Raw genomic sequence first — 19,502 nt, forward strand, 5'->3', positions numbered from 1 at the left:
GTTTTGGGGGGTGACTCCGGGGCCCGGCAAACAAGATGGCGTCTGCGGCGCCCGCGGGCAACGGCGTCGGCGTCGTCATCGTCGCGGCGTTGGTGGCCGGTATGGAGGGGGGGGGTGGGAAAGGGGGAGGGGGGGGTGTGTCCTGCCTGCAACGGGCAGGAGGGGATGGGGCGCCATGTCTGGGTGTCCTGCCTGCGGTGCGGGCAGGGATGGGGGTCTCTGGGGCTCCTGCCTGTAACAGGCAGGAGGGGATGGGGTTCCCTGCCTGCAGTGCGGGCAGCAACGAGGGTCTCTGGGTGTCCTGCCTGCAGTGCGGGCAGGGAATGGGGTGTCTCTGGGGCTCCTGCCTGCAGTGTGGGCAGGGATGGGGGTCTCTGGGGCTCCTGCCTGCGATGGGCAGGAGGGGATGGGGTCTCCTGCCTGCAGTGCAGGCAGCAAAGATGATCCCTGGGCCTCCTGCCTGCAATGTGGGCAGAGGAGGAGGGGTCTCTAGGTCTCCTGCCTGCAGTGCAGGCAGCAACGAGGGTCCCTGGGCCTCCTGCCTGCAACGTGGGCAGGGAACGGGGTGTCTGGGCAATGCAGGCAGGAGGGAACGGGGTGTCCCTGGGTGTCCTGCCTGCAATGCAGGCAGCAAAGATGATCCCTGGGCCTCCTGCCTGCAATGTGGGCAGGGAAGGAGGGGTCTCTGGGTCTCCTGCCTGCAGTGCAGGCAGCAACGAGGGTCCCTGGGTCTCCCGCCTGCGGTGCGGGCAGGAAATGGGGTGCACGGGTCCCTGCCTGCAACGGGCAGGCGATGGGGTGTCTGGGCGGTGCAGGCAGGAGGGGGGAGAGGGGAAGGGCACCGTCCCACGCTATGGGGAAGGAAGTGGGGCCAACACCCCCCACACACACCCGGGTCCGCGCCGTGGGGCAGGCGGGTGCCAAGCCGGGGTGGGGGGGGCGGGCGCTCGCCCCACGTGTTAAATCGGGGTGAAATGTGGGGCAGGGGGGTGGGCGTGGGGGGGGAGGGTGTGTCCTATGGGGCGACGTGCGCTCTGGCCCCACATAATCGATCTGCCCCATAGCGCTGCCCCACGTCGGAGCTTTTAACATCCACCCAGCCCCACATCGGGTCCTGACCCACAGCGGCAGCCGAAGCTTCGGGCACCAAGTGCTGCAGATCGAGGGAGGCCGGTAGGAGATGTGGGGCACAGACCCACTGATCGCCCTGGTTGTGGGTCTGGACCCACAGATGACCCTGGTTATGGGTCTGGACCCACAGATCGGCCTGGTTGTGGGTCTGGACCCACAGATGATCCCGGTTATGGGTCCCAGACCCACAGGTTCCATCTGGTTATGGGTCTCAGACCCACAGATCTCCCCAGTTATGGGTCCCAGACCCACACATCCCCCTGGTTATGGGTCCCAGACCCACAGATCTCCCCAGTTATGGGTCCCAGACCCACACATCTCCCCGGTTATGGGTCCCAGACCCACAGATGCCTCTGGTTATGGGTCTCAGACCTTCATGTCCCCTTGGTTATGGGTCCCAGACCCACAGATCTCCCTGGTTATGGGTCCCAGACCCACACATCCCTCCAGTTATGGGTCCCAGACCCACAGATCTCCCCAGTTATGGGTCCCAGACCCACACATCCCTCCAGTTATGGGTCCCAGACCCACAGATCTCCCCAGTTATGGGTCCCAGACCCACAGATCTCCCCAGTTATGGGTCCCAGACCCACACATCTCCCCGGTTATGGGTCCCAGACCCACAGATGCCTCTGGTTATGGGTCTCAGACCTTCATGTCCCCTTGGTTATGGGTCCCAGACCCACAGATCTCCCTGGTTATGGGTCCCAGACCCACACATCCCTCCAGTTATGGGTCCCAGACCCACAGATCTCCCCAGTTATGGGTCCCAGACCCACACATCCCTCCAGTTATGGGTCCCAGACCCACAGATCTCCCTGGTTATGGGTCCCAGACCCACAGATCTCCCCAGTTATTGGTCCCAGACCCACAGATCTCCCCGGTTATGGGTCCCAGATTCTCCCATCCCGCCGGTTGTGGGTCCTGGCCCCCCACATGTCCCTCCCCTCCCCCCCCCAGGATCGTGGTGGGTGCCCCGGCGGAGGCGGGGGAGGGGGGGCGGCTGTTCCAGTGCCTGGTGGAGAGCAGAGAGTGCCGGGAGGTGGCGGCGGAAGGTGGGGGTGGGGGTGGGATTGGGATTAGGGGGGTGGGGGGATTGGGGGGGTTGGGGGTTGGGATTGGGGTGGGGTAGGGGGTGGGATGGGGGATTGGGGGGGTGGGGGGTGGGATTTGGGATTAGGGATTGGGGTGGGGGTTGGGATTGGGGGGGTGGGATTGGGGGGATTAGGGAGGTGGGGGGTGGGATTGGGATTAGGGATTGGGGGTGGGGTAGGGGCGTGGGATGTGGGATTGGGGGTGGGGGGATGGGATTGGGATTAAGGATTGGGGGTGGGGGGATTGGGATTAGGGGGTGGGGGGTGGGATTAGGGATTGGGGTGGGGGTTGGGATTGGGGGGTGGGGATTGAGATTGGGGGGTGGGGGTGGGATTGGGATTAGGGATTGGGATTGGGGTGAGGGTGGGGTGGGGCAGGGGGGTGGGGTTGGGGGTGGGGGATTGGGGTGGGGGTGGGGTTTGGGATTGGGGGTGGGATTAGGGATTGGGGGGTGGGGGTTGGGATTGGGGTGGGGGTGGGGGTTGGTCTCGAGGCCCCTGGATTCGCCCCCTCCCCCCCAGGGAACACCACCCACATGGGCATGGCCTTGGCCCGCGACGGTGACATCACCATCGTGAGTTCACAGAGACCTTTGGGGGTGGGGGGGTGGGGACACCCCGGGGGGGTGGGGGTGGGGCGTGGCCTCGCTCACCTGCCCCCACCCCCCTTCCCCTCCCCCCCTTCCCCCCCCCCCTCCCCCAAGGCCTGCGGCCCCGGTTTGACCCGCGAGTGCGACCGGAACGTCTACACCAGCGGCCTCTGTCTTCTCCTGGACCCTCAGCTGAAACCCCAGAAGGTTCTGGCGCCCGGATACCAAGGTGAGAGGCTCCGCCCCTTGACCACGTGACCTCATGGTCAACCCATGGCTCGGCCAATCAGTTCTTGGGGAGTCTGGCAGCTGCCTGCTGCTGCCAGACCACCCTTGGAGACCGCGGTGGTTGACTCTTGAAGATCGTGGTGGTTGACCCTTGAAGACCGTGGTGGTTGACCCATGGGGACGTTGACATCACCCATTGACCCCATGGCCACCTCACCACCCAACCGTTGACCTTGGGGCTTGGCCAACCCCTTGGGGAGTCTGGCAGCTGCCTGCTGCTGCCAGACCACCCTTGGAGACCACGGTGGTTGATCCATGGGGACATTGATACCTCCCGTTGACCCCATGGCCAACTCACCACCCAACCGTTGACCTTGGGGCTTGGCCAACCCTTTGGGGAGTCTGGCAGCTGCCTGCTGCTGCCTGTCCCTGAGGAGATGTGTCGTCATCCCCCACCATGGGCAGGGTGCTTGCCGGGGATGGTGGATCTGGTCTTCCTCTTCGACGGCTCCAACAGCATGAGCTCCGAGCAGTTCGGGGCCATCCGGGACTTCATGGTGGACGTGATGGAGAAGCTGGAGAACACCTCCATCCACGTAGGTCATCACGGGAGCTATAGGGTTCTACAGGGGCTATGGGGGGCTATGGGGCCCATGGTGGCCATAGGGGCTATGGGGTCTATGGGGTCTATGGGATCTATGGGATCTATGGGGTCTGTGGGGTCTATGGGGTCTATGGGGTCTGTGGGGTCTATGGGTCTATGGGGTCTGTGGGGTCTGTGGGGTCTGTGGGGTCTGTGGGGTCTATGGGGTCTGTGGGGTCTGTGGGGTCTATGGGGTCTATGGGTCTATGGGGTCTGTGGGGTCTATGGGGTCTATGGGGTCTATGGGGTCTATGGGTCTATGGGGTCTGTGGGGTCTGTGGGGTCTGTGGGGTCTATGGGGTCTCTGGGGTCCGTGGGGTCTATGGGGTCTATGGGGTCTATGGGGTCTATGGGTCTATGGGGTCTATGGGGTCTATGGGGTCTGTGGGGTCTGTGGGGTCTGTGGGGTCTATGGGATCTATGGGGTCTATGGGATCTATGGGGTCTATGGGGTCTATGGGGTCTATGGGATCTATGGGGTCTATGGGGTCTATGGGGTCTATGGGATCTATGGGATCTATGGGGTCTATGGGGTCTATGGGATCTATGGGATCTATGGGATCTATGGGGTCTATGGGATCTATGGGATCTATGGGGTCTGTGGGGTCTATGGGGTCTATGGGGTCTATGGGATCTATGGGATCTATGGGGTCTATGGGGTCTATGGGATCTATGGGATCTATGGGATCTATGGGGTCTATGGGGTCTATGGGATCTATGGGATCTATGGGATCTATGGGGTCTATGGGATCTATGGGATCTATGGGGTCTGTGGGATCTATGGGATCTATGGGGTCTATGGGGTCTATGGGGTCTATGGGATCTATGGGATCTATGGGATCTATGGGATCTATGGGGTCTGTGGGGTCTGTGGGGTCTGTGGGGTCTGTGGGGTTTCTGGGCCCTATGGCCCCGCCCCATACGCGTGCTGACCCGTGCTGACCCGTGCTGACCCGTGCCGACCCGTGCCGACCCGTGCTGACCCGTGCTGACCCGTGCTGACCCGTGCCGACCCGTGCCGCCGCACGCCGGGCAGTTCGGGGCGGTGCAGTTCTCGGCGGGGGTGCAGCCCCAGTTCTCGCTGGGGGATTACGCGGCGTCGCCCCACCCCCGCCGGCTGCTGGAGGGGCTGCGCCAGCTGCGGGGCCTGACCGACACCTTCAGCGCCATCGCCCACGTCGCGTGAGCACCCCGCCCCACGGCGCCCCACGGCACCCCCTGACCCACTGCTGACCCTGCCCCACATCTGACCCACTGCTGACCCACGGCACCCCCTGACCCACTGCTGACCCTGCCCCACATCTGACCCACTGCTGACCCACGGCTGACCCACGGCACCCCTGCCCCACTGCTGACCCACTGCTGACCCTGCCCCACATCTGACCCACTGCTGACCCACGGCACCCCCTGCCCCACTGCTGACCCACTGCTGACCCTGCCCCACATCTGACCCACTGCTGACCCACGGCACCCCCTGCCCCACTGCTGACCCACTGCTGACCCTGCCCCACATCTGACCCACTGCTGACCCACGGCACCCCCTGACCCACTGCTGACCCACGGCTGACCCACGGCACCCCTGCCCCACTGCTGACCCACTGCGGACCCTGCCCCACATCTGACCCACTGCTGACCCACACCTGACCCGCTGCTGACCCATGGCACCCCCTGACCCACTGCTGACCCACGGCACCCCACGCCTGCCCCACTGCTGACCCACACCTGCCCCACTGCTGACCCACTGCACCCCATGCCTGACCCACACCTGACCCACTGCTGCCCCACGGCACCCCACACCTGACCCATGCCTGCCCCACTGCAACCCCTGACCCACTGCTGACCCACTGCTGACCCACTGCTGACCCTGCCCCACATCTGACCCACTGCTGACCCACACCTGACCCACTGCTGACCCACGGCACCCCACGCCTGCCCCACTGCTGACCCACACCTGACCCACTGCTGACCCCCTGCACCCCATGCCTGACCCACACCTGACCCACTGCTGCCCCACGCCTGACCCATGCCTGCCCCACTGCAACCCCTGCCCCACTGCTGACCCACACCTGACCCACTGCACCCCACGCCTGACCCACTGCTGACCCACACCTGCCCCACTGCAACCCCTGACCCACTGCTGACCCACGGCACCCCACGCCTGACCCACGCCTGACCCTGACCCACTGCTGACCTATTGCTGCCCCACGGCACCCCACTGCTGACCCATGCCTGACCCACGCCTGACCCACTGCACGCCACTGCTGACCTCTGCCCCACACCTGACCCACTGCTGACGCACGCTTGACCCATGCCTGACCCACTGCAACCCCTGCCCCACAGCTGCCCCATGCCTGACCCACTGCTGACCCACGCCTGCCCCACGGCACCCCACAGCTGACCCACGCCTGACCCACTGCTGACCCATGCCTGACCCACTGCGACCCCTGTCCCACTGCGACCCACTGCAACCCCTGCCCCACTGCTGCCCCACTGCACCCCCCTGACCCACTGCTCCCCATTGCATCGATCCCCTGCCCCACAGCTGCCCCACTGCATCCCCTCCTGCCCCACACCTGCCCCACGGCCACCCCACTGCACCCCAACCACCACCCCACAGCTGCCCCACTGCATCCCCTCCTGCCCCACTGCGCCCCACTGCCCCCTCCAGCACCCCACTCTGCCCCACAGCTGCCCCATGGCTGCCCCACTGCCACCCAACACCCCACGGCCGCCCCACAGCTTCCCTCCACTGCCCCATGGCTGCCCCATGCCTGCCCCACAGCCGCCCCCCCAGTGCCCCACTGCGCCCCACTGCCCCCTCCAGCACCCCACTCTGCCCCACAGCTTCCCCCCCAGCGCCCCACTGCTGCCCCATGCCTGCCCCACAACTGCCCCACTGTGCCCCACTGTGCTCCACAGCCACCCCATGGCTGCCCCACGGCCTCCCCACTGTCCCCCAACACCCCACAGCCGCCCCACAGCTTCCCCCCCAGTGCCCCACGGCTGCCCCACGGCTGCCCCCCAGCGCCCCACTGTGCCCCACTGTGCCCCACTGTGCCCCACAGCCACCCCACGGCCACCCCACTGCCACGCCACTGTCCCCCAACACCCCACGGCCGCCCCACAGCTTCCCCCCCCCAGTGCCCCACGGCTGCCCCATGCCTGCCCCACAGCCACCCCACAGCTGCCCCACGGCTGCCCCACGGCTGCCCCCCTGCCCCCCCCCAGGAAAACCACCTTCACCCCCGAGCAGGGGGCGCGGGCGGGGGCCAAGCGCGTGATGATCATCATCACCGACGGCGACGCCACCGACGAGGACAACGGCAGCGTCAGGGAGGCCGAAGAGCGCGGCATCATCCGTTACATCATCGGGGTGAGGTCACGGCCCTGCCTGTACCCGCTGCTGCCTGCACCCGCTGCTGCCTGTACCCACTGCTGCCTGTACCCGCTGCTGCCTGTACCCGCTGCTGCCTGTACCTCCTGCTGCCTGTACCCAGTGCTGCTTGTACTCACTGCTGCCTGTACCCGCTGCTGCCTGTACTCGCTGCTGCCTGTACTCGCTGCTGCCTGTACCTCCTGCTGCCTGTACCCAGTGCTGCTTGTACTCACTGCTGCCTGTACCCGCTGCTGCCTGTACTCGCTGCTGCCTGTACCTCCTGCTGCCTGTACCTCCTGCTGCCTGTACCTCCTGCTGCCTATACTCGCTGCTGCCTGTACCTCCTGCTGCCTGTACCTCCTGCTGCCTGTACTCGCTGCTGCCTGTACCCAGTGCTGCTTGTACCTCCTGCTGCCTGTACCCGCTGCTGCCTGTACCCGCTGCTGCCTGTACTCGCTGCTGCCTGTACCCAGTGCTGCTTGTACCTCCTGCTGCCTGTACCCGCTGCTGCCTGCACCCGCTGCTGCCTGTACTCGTTGCTGCCTGTACCTCCTGCTGCCTGTACCTCCTGCTGCCTGTACCCGCTGCTGCCTGTACCCGCTGCTGCCTCTACCCAGTGCTGCCTGTACCCACTGCTGCCTGCACCTCCTGCTGCCTGCACCTCCTGCTGCCTGCACCCATTGCTGCCTGCACCTCCCGAGGCGCTCGCCCTCCCGCCCCCCATCACATCGCTGATGATGTCACACCCCCACTGCGATCCACCCTGGCCAACCCCCCCCACCCCCCCCCCACCCCCACCCCCAAAAAAAACCCCACAAAACCCGGCAGCTGCCCGTACCTTCTCCCCTGCCCGCGCTCCCGGCAGGTCGGCAACAACTTCAACAGCCCCGACACCCGCCTCTACCTCAGCCAATTCGCCTCCCGCCCCAGCGCCGAGTTCGTCAAAGTCCTCGACAGCTTCGAGAAGCTCCGGGGCCTCTTCCGCGAGCTGCAGGCCAAGATCTACGACATCGAAGGTGACGTCATCACCACCCCCCCCAAAAATAAAAAAAAAAAGACTTTTTTTGGGGTCTCCTCCCCCTTCTCTCTTGCCTGCACCTCACCCCACCCCCCACCCCTGCCTGTTCCTGCCCGTCCGTAGGCACCAGCGACCTCAACCGGTTCCACCTGGAGCTCTGCTCCAGCGGGATGAGCGTCCAGGTTGTCCACGTAAGTTGAGGAGCAACCAAAGGGCGAGGGGTGGGGGTTGGCTTCCGAGCCCCTCCCCCCACCCCCTACGTCATCACTGAGCGCCCCTCCCCCACCCCAGGGCCGACGAGTGACGGGGGCGGTGGGGGCCGATAATTGGGCCGGGGGGTTGGTGGAGCTGGAGGTGGACAAGGAGAACGAGACGTTCGTGGCCAGCCCGACGTTGGAGGAGAACGTGACGGATACGTACCTGGGTAGGGAGGGGTTAATTAAGGGAGGGGTTAATTAAGGGAGGGGTTAATTAAGGGAAGGGGTAATTAAGGGAAGGGAGGGGTTAATTGGAAGGGGAGGAGGTCACAGGGGTTAAATGTGGTGGGATCTCAGTTGGGGGTGATGGAGGGGGGGGGTTGGTCGTGGTGGAACCCAACGCTGGGGTTGGTTGTGGTGATGTCATCTCAGGGACATGGGGGGGGGGGGGGTGACCTCATCCTGGGGCACATGGGACCAAGGTGGCCCCACCCCAATGAGCCGGTTGACCATGGTGACCGCCATCTCGGGGACCAGGTTGACCATGGTGACCCTACCGCAATGACCACGTCGACCGTGGTGACTTCATCTCAGGGACGTGGGGTGACCATGGTGACTCCCTCATGAGAACAGGTTGACCAAGGTGACCCCACTTTGGGGACCTGGTTGGCCAAGGTGACCTCATCTCAGGGACATGGGGTGACCAAGGTGACCCCATCCTGGGATCAGGTTGACCATGGTGACCCCACCCCAATGACCAGGTTGACCTTGGTGACCCCACTTTGGGGACCTGGTTGACCAGGGTGACCTCATCTCAGGGACATGGGGTGACCAAGGTGACCTCATCCTGGGGCACATGGGACCAAGGTGACCCCATCCCAGTGACCAAGTTCACCATGGTGACTCCATCCCAGGGACATGGGGTGACCAAGGTGACCTTGTCCTGGGACGAGGTTGACCAAGGTGACCCCACCTTGGGGACCATGTTGACCATGATGACCGCATCTCAGGGATGTGGGGTGACCATGGTGACCCCCCCCCCCCCACCTTGGGGACCAGGTTGACTGTGGTGACCCCACCCCAATGACCACATTGACCATGGTGACCCCATCTCAGGGACGTGGGGTGACCACAATGACCCCACTTGGTGACCAGGTTGACCATGGTGACCCCCTCAGGGACATGGGGTGACCATGGTGACCTCATCCTGGAGACCAAGTTGACCACGGTGACCCTCACCTTGGTGACCACGGTGACCTCCATCCCCACAGGCTACGCAGTGGCCGGGCTGCACGTCCCCGGCCGGGCGCTGGTGGCCGCGGGTGCCCCCCGTCACCATCACATCGGCGCCGTCGTCCTCTTCGAGGTGCCCGAGGACACCGGGAGCTGGCGGGTGCTGCAGACCTTCTCCGGGGAGCAGGTGAGAGGAGGTGGGACGATGGGTGGCCTTGGTTGTCTCCACCCCACCACCCCGGTGACGTCATGGGTGTCACCCTATAGGTGGGTTCGTACTTCGGGGCCACCCTCTGCGCCCTGGATCAGGACGGGGTGACGGTGACGCTGTTGGTGGGTGCCCCCACCTACTTTGACGGGCGACGCGGAGGACGGGTGCACCTCTACCGGTGGCAGAAGGTAAGGGAGATGCCACCACCCTCGGGGACATCGCCGCCACGTGGGGACACCGAAAGTTGGGGCGAGGACACAACACGTGGTTATGGGGTGGGGGAACGGGGTGACACCAACCTGGGGCCCAAGGTGACCCCCAAGCCAAGGACGTGAGGTCACCGAGGTGACCCCAAGCCAAGGATCGTGGGATGGGGGTGACCAGGTGTGAACCCAACCCAAGGACATGGGGTGACCGAGGTCCATGGGGTCACCAGAGTGACCTCAACCCAAAGCCATGGGGTGACCAAGGTGACCCCAACCCAAGGGCCATGGGATGGGGGTGGCCAAGGTGACCAGGGGTGACACCAACCTGGGGACCATGGTGACCCCAAGCCAAGGACCATGGGATGGAGGTCACCAGGGTGACACACACCCCCCCCCCAAGCCAACGACACGGAGTGACCAGGGTGACCCCAAACCAAGGACATGGGGTGACCAAGGTGACCCCAAGTCAAAGACCATGGGATGGGGGTGACCAAGGGTGACACCAGGGGTCACATGAGCCTGGGGACCAAGGTGGCCACGGCAACCCCAACCCAAGGACCATGGGGGTCACCAGAGTGACCTCAACCCAAAGCCATGGGGTGACCAAGGTGACCCCCAACCCAAGGACCATGGGATGGGGGTGACCAGGGGTGACACCAGGGGTGACACCAACCTGGGGATCAAGGTGACCACGGTGACCTCAACCCAAGGATGAAGGGATGGGGGTGACCAAGGTGACCCTAAACCAAGGACCGTGGGATGGGGGTCACCAGGGGTGACACCAGCCTGGGGACCAAGGTGACCTCAACACAAGGACATGGGATGGGGGTGACCAAGGTGACCAGGGTTGACACCAACCTGAGGACCACGGTGGCCACGGTGACCCCCAACCCAAGGACCATGGAATGGGTTGACCAAGGTGACCCCAACCTGGGGACCAGGGTGACCCCAACCCAAGGACCATGAGATGGGGGTGACCAAGGTGACCGGGGGGGGGGACAACAACCTGAGGACCACAGTGGCCACGGTGACCCCAACCCAAGGATGAAGGGATGGGGGTGACCCTAAACCAAGGACCATGAGATGGGGGTGACCAAGGTGACCATGGGCTGAGGGTGACCAGGGGGTGACACCAACCTGGGGACCAAAGTGACCATGGTGACTCCGATCCAAGGATGAAGGCATGGAGGTCACCACGGTGACCCCAACCCAAGGACATGGGGTGACCAAGGTGACTCCAAGCCAAGGGCCATGGGATGGGGGTGACCAGGGTGACCTCGGCTCAAGGCCATGGGGTGACCAGGGGTGACACCAGCCCAAGGACCAGGTTGACACCCAACCCAAGGACATGGGGTGACTGAGGTGACCCCACCCCATGGCTGAAGGTGCCTCCCCCCCAAGATGTCCTCATCCCCGCAGGATGCCCTGGAGCTGGCTGGAGAACTTTGGGGTTCCCCGGGTCACCCCTTGGGACGTTTCGGGGCATCTCTGGCCGCGTTGGGTGACCTCAACGGTGACAACTTCCCCGAGGTGGCCGTAGGTGCCCCCATGGAGGACGATGACCGAGGAGCCATCTACATCTTCTTGGGACAACCTGGGGGGCTGGAGAACCACTACAGCCAGGTGGGAGGAGATGGAGATGGGGGTGGGGTGGGGATGGGGACACGTGGGGGGGACATCGAGGAGGGGGGAAACGTCACCTGATGTCCCCAAAGCGTCTGGAGGGGCAGGTGGTGGCCCCGGGGCTGCGGTTCTTCGGGCAAGCGATGGACGGCGTGAAGGACCTGACGGGGGACGGGCTGGTGGACCTGGCCGTGGGGCTGGATGGACACGTGGTGGTGCTGAGGTGGGGACACGGGGCAGGGGACATTGAGGGGGGGACGTGGGGGGAGATGGGGAGGTGGGGATGGAGGTGGGAACGTGGAGATGGAGATGGGGACGTGGGGATGGAGGTGGAGATGGATGGAGGTGGGGATGGATGGAGATGGGGAGGTGGGGCTGGAGATGGGGAGGTGGGGCTGGAGATGGGGATGTGGAGATGGATGGAGGTGGGGATGAAGGTGGGAACGTGGAGATGGACACAGGGCTGGAGGTGGGGACATGGGGATGGACGTGGGGATGGAGGTGGGGACATGGGAGTGGATGAAGATGGGGAGGTGGGGCTGGAGATGTGGACGTGGGGATGGATGGAGGTGGGGACGTGGAGGTGGGGCTGGACGTGGGGCTGCTCCCAGCGCAGCGACCCCTCCCCCACCCCACCCCTCCCCCCCCCCAGGTCTCGCCCGGTGCTGAGCGTCACCCCCGAGGTGACCTTTGACCCCGCCCAGATCCCCACGCGGGCGGTGGACTGCTCTGACGTCACCGGCACCCGCGTCACCCTGCGCCTCTGCGTCGCCACCCGCCTCGACACCCCCAGCTACACAGGTGGCCCCGCCCCCGCCCAGACCGTCACCCCCCGACCTTTGACCTTTTCTGCCCCTTTTTTGCCCTCCCCCCCGTTATTTCTCCTTTTTCCCATTTTTCCCATTTTTTTGCCCTTTTTTCCCATTTTTTCCCATTTTTTCCCCTTTTTTCCCATTTTTTTCCCATTTTTTGCCCTTTTTTCCCATTTTTCCCCTTTTTTCCCATTTTTTCCCATTTTTTTGCTCTTTTTTCCCATTTTTTCCCATTTTCCCCCTTTGTTCCCATTTTTTGCCCTTTTTTGCCCTTTTTTCCCATTTTTTCCCATTTTTTTGCCCTTTTTTCCCATTTTTTGCCCTTTTTTCCCATTTTTTTCCCATTTTTTTGCTCTTTTTTCCCATTTTTTCCCATTTTCCCCCTTTGTTCCCATTTTTTGCCCTTTTTTCCCATTTTTTCCCATTTTTTTGCCCTTTTTTCCCATTTTTTCCCATTTTTTCCCATTTTTTCCCATTTTTGGCCCTTTTTCCCCTTTTTTCCCATTTTTTGCCCTCTTTTCCCACTTTTTTGCCCTTTTTTCCCATTTTTTCCCATTTTTTGCCCTCTTTTCCCACTTTTTTGCCCTTTTTCCCCATTTTTCCCATTTTTTGCCCTTTTTCCCCATTTTTTCCCATTTTTGGCCCTTTTTTCCCATTTTTTGCCCTTTTTTCCCATTTTTGGCCCTTTTCCCCCATTTTTTGCCCTTTTTTCCCATTTTTTCCCATTTTTGGCCCTTTTTTCCCATTTTTTGCCCTTTTTTCCCATTTTTTGCCTTTTTTCCCATTTTTGGCCCTTTCCCCCCATTTTTTGCCCTTTTTTCCCATGTTTTCCCCATTTTTTCCCATTTTTGGCCCTTTTTTCCCATTTTTTGCCCTTTTTTCCCATTTTTTGCCTTTTTTCCCATTTTTGGCCCTTTCCCCCCATTTTTTGCCCTTTTTTCCCATGTTTTCCCCATTTTTTCCCATTTTTGGCCCTTTTTTCCCATTTTTTGCCCTTTTTTCCCATTTTTTGCCTTTTTTCCCATTTTTGGCCCTTTTCCCCCATTTTTTGCCCTTTTTTCCCATGTTTTCCCCATTTTTCCCATTTTTGGCCCTTTTTTGCCTTTTTTTGCCCATGTTTCCCCTTTCTTGGCCCTTTTCTGCCCCTCTTTCCCATTTTTTTGCCCTTTCCCCCATTTTTTCCCCTTTTTCGCCCTTTTCCCCCATTTTTTGCCCTTTTTTGCCCTTTTTTGCCTTTTTTTGCCCATTTGCCCTTTCATCGCCCTTTTTTCCTGTTTTTGCCCTTTCCAAACTTTTTTTCCCCTTTTTTCCCCCTTTTTTCCCCATTTTTCCCCTTTTTCCCCTTTTTTCCCCATTTCCCCCTTTTTTTGCCCTTTCTTGCCCTTTTTTCCTCTTTCCCCCCCTTTTTACCCATTTTTACCCTTTTTTTGCCTTTTTTCCCCATTTTTACCCTTTTTTTGCCTTTTTTCCCCATTTTTACCCTTTTTTTGCAATTTTCCCCCATTTTTCCCCCCATTTTTACCCTTCCCCCCCTTTTTTTCCTCTTTTTCCCCCCTTTTCCCCCTATTTTTACCCTTTTTTTACCATTTCCCCCCCATTTTTCCCATTTTTCCCCTTTTCCCCCCCTTTTCCCCCCCCCTTTTTTGGCGCTTCGGGCCCTTTCGGCCACGCTGACCTTGACCTTTGACCCCAGGTGACCTCACCACCCCCCTCCAGTTCCGCCTCGAGCTGGACCCGCAGCGCGCGCGGGGGAGGGGCGACTTCGGGGACGGGCAGCGGGGGAGGGGCGGGCAGCTGCCGGCGGGGGAGGGGCGGAGCTGCAAGGACGAGCAGCTCAGCATCCCGGTAGGACCCACACTTGGGGGGCGGGACCCACACTTGGGGGGCGGGGCAGACACTTGGGGGGCAGGGCAGACACTTGGGGTGGGACCCACACTTGGGGGGCAGGGCGCACATTGGGGGTGGGACCCACACTTGGGGGCGGGACCCATACTTGGGGGGCAGGACCCACACTTGGGGGGCAGGGCACACACTTGGGGGGCAGGGCGCACATTGGGGGTGGGACCCACACTTGGGGGAGGGACCCATACTTGGGGGGCAGGACCCACACTTGGGGGGCAGGGCACACACTTGGGGGGTGGGGCAGACACTTGGGGTGGGACCCACACTTGGGGGGCAGGACCCACACTTGGGGGCGGGACCCACACTTGGGGGGCAGGACCCATACTTGGGGGGTGGGACCCACACTTGGGGGCGGGGCACACCCTTAGGGGGTGGGCCCCACACTTGGGGGGCAGGGTGCACATTGGGGTGGGACCCACACTTGGGGGGCAGGACCCATACTTGGGGGGCGGGACCCACACTTCTAGGTTCCAACTGGGGTGCGGGAGGGGCAGCAGCCCTGTCCAGCTGCTCCTCCCCCCCCCTCCACTTATGGGGCTCAGCCCCACAGAAATATGCGGTGCCACCCCCCAGCCCTATGGGGGGGGGGGAGGGGGCGCCTCACCACTTATGGGGCGCCCCACACCTCCCAGCCCTGCCTCGAGGATTTCATCACCCCCATCCGCGTCTCCATCGCCGTCTCCCTGCCCCACGGCGACCCCCAGGGCCCCATCCTGCGCCCCGACACCCCCCCGACCTGGACCGAGGTATTGGGGGAGGGGGGGGAATCCCCGCCGTGGGGCTGGGATGTGGGTCCAGGAGATCCTGGCTGCCCCCCCCCCCCAAATTTAACCCTGCCCCCCCTTTTTTTTTTTTGTCCTTCGCCCCATAGATCCCCTTCGAGAAGAACTGTGGGGCAGACGAAGTGTGCGAAGCCGATTTGGGGGTCAGGGAGTTACCGGGGGGGGCGGCGATTTTGGGGGTCCCCGGCGCCGAATTTGGGGTTCGTTTGGTCGTGGGGAACGCGGGCGAAGACGCTTATGGGGCAGCCCTACAACTGCAGCACCCCACGGGGCTCTCCTTCCGAAGGGCTCGGGCCACCCAGGTAAGTGGGGCGCCCCACACATCTCTGCCCCATAGCGCTGACCCACACATTTCTGCCCCATAGCGCTGACCCACACCTCTGCCCCATAGCACTGACCCACAGCACTGCCCCATACTGCTGACCCACACATCTCTGCCCCATATCCTCTGCCCCATAGCACTGACCCACACCGCTGCCCCATAACGCTGCCCCACACCTCTGCCCCATGGCACTGACCCACATCTCTGCCCCATAATGCTACCCCACACCTCTGCCCCATGGCACTGACCCACATCTCTGCCCCATGGCACTGACCCACATTCCCCTGCCCCATAGCGCTGACCCACATCTCTGCCCCATAACGCTGCCCCACACCTCTGCCCCATGGCATTGACCCACATCTCTGCCCCATATCACTGCCCCACATTGCTGCCCCACACCGCTGCCCCATAGCACTCACCCACATTGCTGCCCCATAGCACTCACCCACACATGTCTGCCCCATGGCACTGACCCACATTTCCCTGCCCCATATCACTGACCCACACCTCTGCCCCATAGCACTGACCCACATCATTGCCCCATAGCACTGCCCCCCAAAATAACAGGGCGGGGAAGGGGAAGAAGCACTTATGGGGCACCCAGACGCCCCTGCCCCACATCTCCCAGCCCCACATCTCCCCACAGGCCGCCGCTCCGGTGTCCGTCAGCTGCCGCGACCCCGAGGTCTCCGTGGGGCAGCCGTGGGGCCTGATCTGTAACGTCAGTCGCCCCGTGCTACGCGCCGGTTGGCAGGTGAGCTATGGGGCAGGCCGTGGGGCGGCGGCGCCGTGGGGCAGAGCCCCACTGCCCCCCAACTTCTTCCTCCCCCCCCCCCAGGTGATGGTGGAGCTGATGTTCGACATTCTCCAAAATTCCTCTTGGGGGGAAAACGTGGGGCTGACGGCGACCGTCAGCAGGTGGGATCTATGGGGCAGGGAAGGGGTGTGGGGCTGGTTATGGGGCAAGGTGATACCCTGTGGGTCTTCCCTGCCCCATAGCGATAACGAGCCCCCCGGCACCCTGCGGGATAACTCGGTGTCCTGGAACGTCTCGGTCCGCTTCGCCCTCAGCCTCGTCGCTACCTGGTGAGCCCCACACATTCCTGCCCCATAGAAGGGAGCCCGGTGATCGGGCCCCACTGATTTCCCCTGCCCCACACAGGCAAGACGACTCCACCCCCTACCTCAACTTCAGCTCCCGCCGCCCCGAAGACAAGATGCTGCAGCATCGCTATAGGGTGAGCCCCACATCCTGCCCCATAGCGCTGACCCACACCCCCTGCCCCATAGCACTGACCCACACATCTCTGCCCCGTAGCGCTGACCCACACCCCCTGCCCCATAGCGCTGCCCCATACCACTGCCCCATAGCGCTGACCCACACATCTCTGCCCTATATCCCCTGCCCCATATCGCTGACCCACATCTCTGCCCCATAGCACTGACCCACACATCTCTGCCCCATATCCCCTGCCCCATATTGCTGACCCACATCTCTGCCCCATAGCACTGACCCACACCCCCTGCCCCATATCACTGCCCCATATCTCTGTCCCCTAGCACTGACCCACACATCTCTGCCCCATAGTGCTGACCCACATCTCTGCCCCATAGCACTGACCCACACCCTCTGCCCCATATCGCTCACCCACAGCCCCTGCCCCATAGCACTCACCCACACCTCTGCCCCATATCCCCTGCCCCATATCGCTGACCCACATCCCCTGCCCCATAGTGCTGACCCACATCTCTGCCCCATATCGCTGACCCACACCCCCTGCCCCATATCGCTGACCCACATCCCCTGCCCCATAGTGCTGACCCACATCTCTGCCCCACAGCTGGACACCCTCCTTCCTCCGCCCCACGGCAGCCCCCAGCCGGAGTTGACCGTCTACGTCCTCGTGCCCCACACGCTGCCCCACAAGGTGGAGGTGCCTGCCCCCAAAGTGCAAATGGTGAGCCGCCCCCCCCGCCCCATAGCGTGCCCCACAGCGCGCGCACGCACACACACACAGCACCCCCCCCCCCCCCAAATATGTGGGGCGGGTTGAGGGGGGGCTCATCCGCCCCCCAACTTCTCCCCTGCCCCATAGGAGCCGGGAGGTCCCTGCAGCACCATGGGGCAGGAGCTGGTAGACGCCGTGGGGCAGGAGCTGAGCCGGAGCATCGCCGAGGTTGGGGGGCAGAGGGGCGGGGGGGGAGCAATGTTGGGGGGGGGCTATGGGGCAGGAGGACCCACATATGTGGGTGCTATGGGGCAGGGGGAGCCATATTGGGGTGCTATGGGGCAGGGGGACCCACATATGTGGGTGCTATGGGGCGGGGGGGGAACCATATCGGGGTGCTATGGGGTGACCCCCATATGTGGGGTGCTATGGGGCAGGGCGTGACCCACACATTGGGGTGCCCCCCCCATAACTGGGTGCCCCTCCCCCACCTTACACCCCCCCTCCCCCACTTTGGGGGCGTGTCCACCCCTCCCCCCCCAGACTTGCTCCACCCCCCAGCTCCGCCCCTTCCGCTGCCCCACGGCGCCGCTGCCCCACGGCGTCACCGTCACCCTCAGCGCCACCCTCAGGCCCCCCCGCGACATCCAGGTAACGCCCCTCCCCCACCCGCCCCTCCCCCACCCCCAGATACACCACGGCTGGGGGGGGGGAGGGGCTCAGCCCCTCCCAGCCCCTCCCCCCCTCCACATTTAACCCCTCCCCCACCCCAGAGCCCCGCCCGCCCCCGGTTTTGCTCCGCCCTCTGGGTCGTGGCCCCGCCCCGCTTCGAGGCCACGCCCCAATTTCTGCGCGCGCAGGTAACGGGGGGGAAGGGGGAGGGGACGGGCACCGCCGCCCCTCCCCCACCCCCATCCCGCCCACATATTATTGGGGGGGGAGGTGGACCCCTCCCCCCACCCCCTGACCCCTGCCCACGTAGCCCTTCCCCCACCCTGACCCCTCCCCCACCCCTTCACCCCTCCCCCCAGCCCCTCCCCCACCCCTTCACGCCCCCCCCCCATTTTAAGGAAGGCCCGACCCCTCCCCCCACCCCTGACCCCTCCCCCACCCCTTCACCCCTCCCCCCTTCCCCCACATTTTAAGGTCCCACCCCTCCCCCACCCTTCTTGCCCCTCCCCCACCCATTCTAAGGAAGCACCCACCCCTCTCCCCACCCTGCCCCTCCCCCCACCCTTCACTCCTCCCCCCGCCCACATTTTAAGGATGGACCAGCCCCTCCCCCACCCCCTTCACCCCCTCCCCCTCTCAGCCCCTCCCCCACCCCCTTCACACACACCCCCATTTTAAGGAAGGTCTGACCCCTCCCCCAACCCTGACCCCTCCCCCTCCCCTCCCAAACCCTGACCCCTCCCCCTGCCCCTCCTCCACCCCGACCCCTCCCCCCACCCCCCTTTCCTCGCCCTTCCCCCACCCTGACCCCTCCCCCGCCCTTCCCCCACCCTTCCCCCTCCCCCACCCCCTGACCCCGACCCCCGCCCCTCCCCCACCCCCTGACCCCTCCCCCACCCCCCCCAGGGTTTCACGGAGGTGGAGCTGCTGCACGAGGTCGATCCGCTCCCCATCTACGTGGGGGGAGGGGTGGGGGGGCTCCTCCTCCTCCTCATCATCATCCTCGGCCTCTCCAAGGTACCGCCCACCCCTTGGCCACGCCCTTTTTGGGGGGGAGGGGTGTGTGGTGAGCCCCTCCCCCCCACACTGACCCCTCCCCCCCCCTCCCCTCCCCCCCCAGTGCGGATTCTTCAGGAGGAATTACCGGGAGCGGCTGGACCAGGAGGGGGAGGGGCGGGAGGGGGAGGGGCAGGAGGGGGAGGGGGAGGGGCAGGAGGGGGAGGGGCAGGACCCCCCGAGTGGGGAAACCGCGGGGGAAGGGGAGACCCCGCCCTGAGCCCCTCCCCCACCCCAATAAAGGGGGCGCCAGCCCCTCCCCCCCCATCTGCCGCGGCTTTAATTGAGGGCGTGGGGGAGGGGTTAATTAAGGGCGGGGTGGGTTAATTAAGGGGAGGGTATGCTAATGAGGGGCGGGGTGTGGGGATATGTTAATTGGGGGTGTGGCACGGGGGCGGGGCTTGTTAATGAGGGGCGGGGCAGGAGAGCAGCTCGGGTTATGCTAATGAGGGTGCAG

At 63.6% G+C, this 19,502-nt stretch overlaps 1 protein-coding gene across 1 annotated transcript; it reads left to right on the forward strand.

Annotated features, from left to right (window-relative positions):
- Position 1: 1 nt before the first annotated feature.
- ITGAL (integrin subunit alpha L) lies at positions 2-19,265 on the forward strand. The gene is made up of 29 exons (XM_054808664.1): positions 2-99; positions 1,065-1,173; positions 2,092-2,186; positions 2,748-2,800; positions 2,930-3,044; positions 3,509-3,639; positions 4,723-4,868; positions 6,915-7,059; positions 7,928-8,078; positions 8,204-8,271; positions 8,372-8,504; positions 9,549-9,697; positions 9,778-9,909; positions 11,347-11,550; positions 11,643-11,773; positions 12,203-12,351; positions 14,056-14,207; positions 14,897-15,010; positions 15,136-15,348; positions 16,015-16,122; positions 16,207-16,286; positions 16,368-16,454; positions 16,531-16,606; positions 17,210-17,326; positions 17,465-17,545; positions 17,861-17,968; positions 18,091-18,177; positions 18,896-19,006; positions 19,110-19,265. Exons 1-29 carry the CDS (start codon positions 36-38, stop codon positions 19,263-19,265), a joined length of 3,465 nt encoding a protein of 1,154 aa, XP_054664639.1. The 5' UTR covers positions 2-35.
- The last annotated feature ends 237 nt before the right edge of the window (positions 19,266-19,502 follow it).

The sequence above is a fragment of the Grus americana genome, chromosome 39 (genome assembly GCF_028858705.1).
Source record: "Grus americana isolate bGruAme1 chromosome 39, bGruAme1.mat, whole genome shotgun sequence".
NCBI lineage: Eukaryota > Metazoa > Chordata > Aves > Gruiformes > Gruidae > Grus > Grus americana.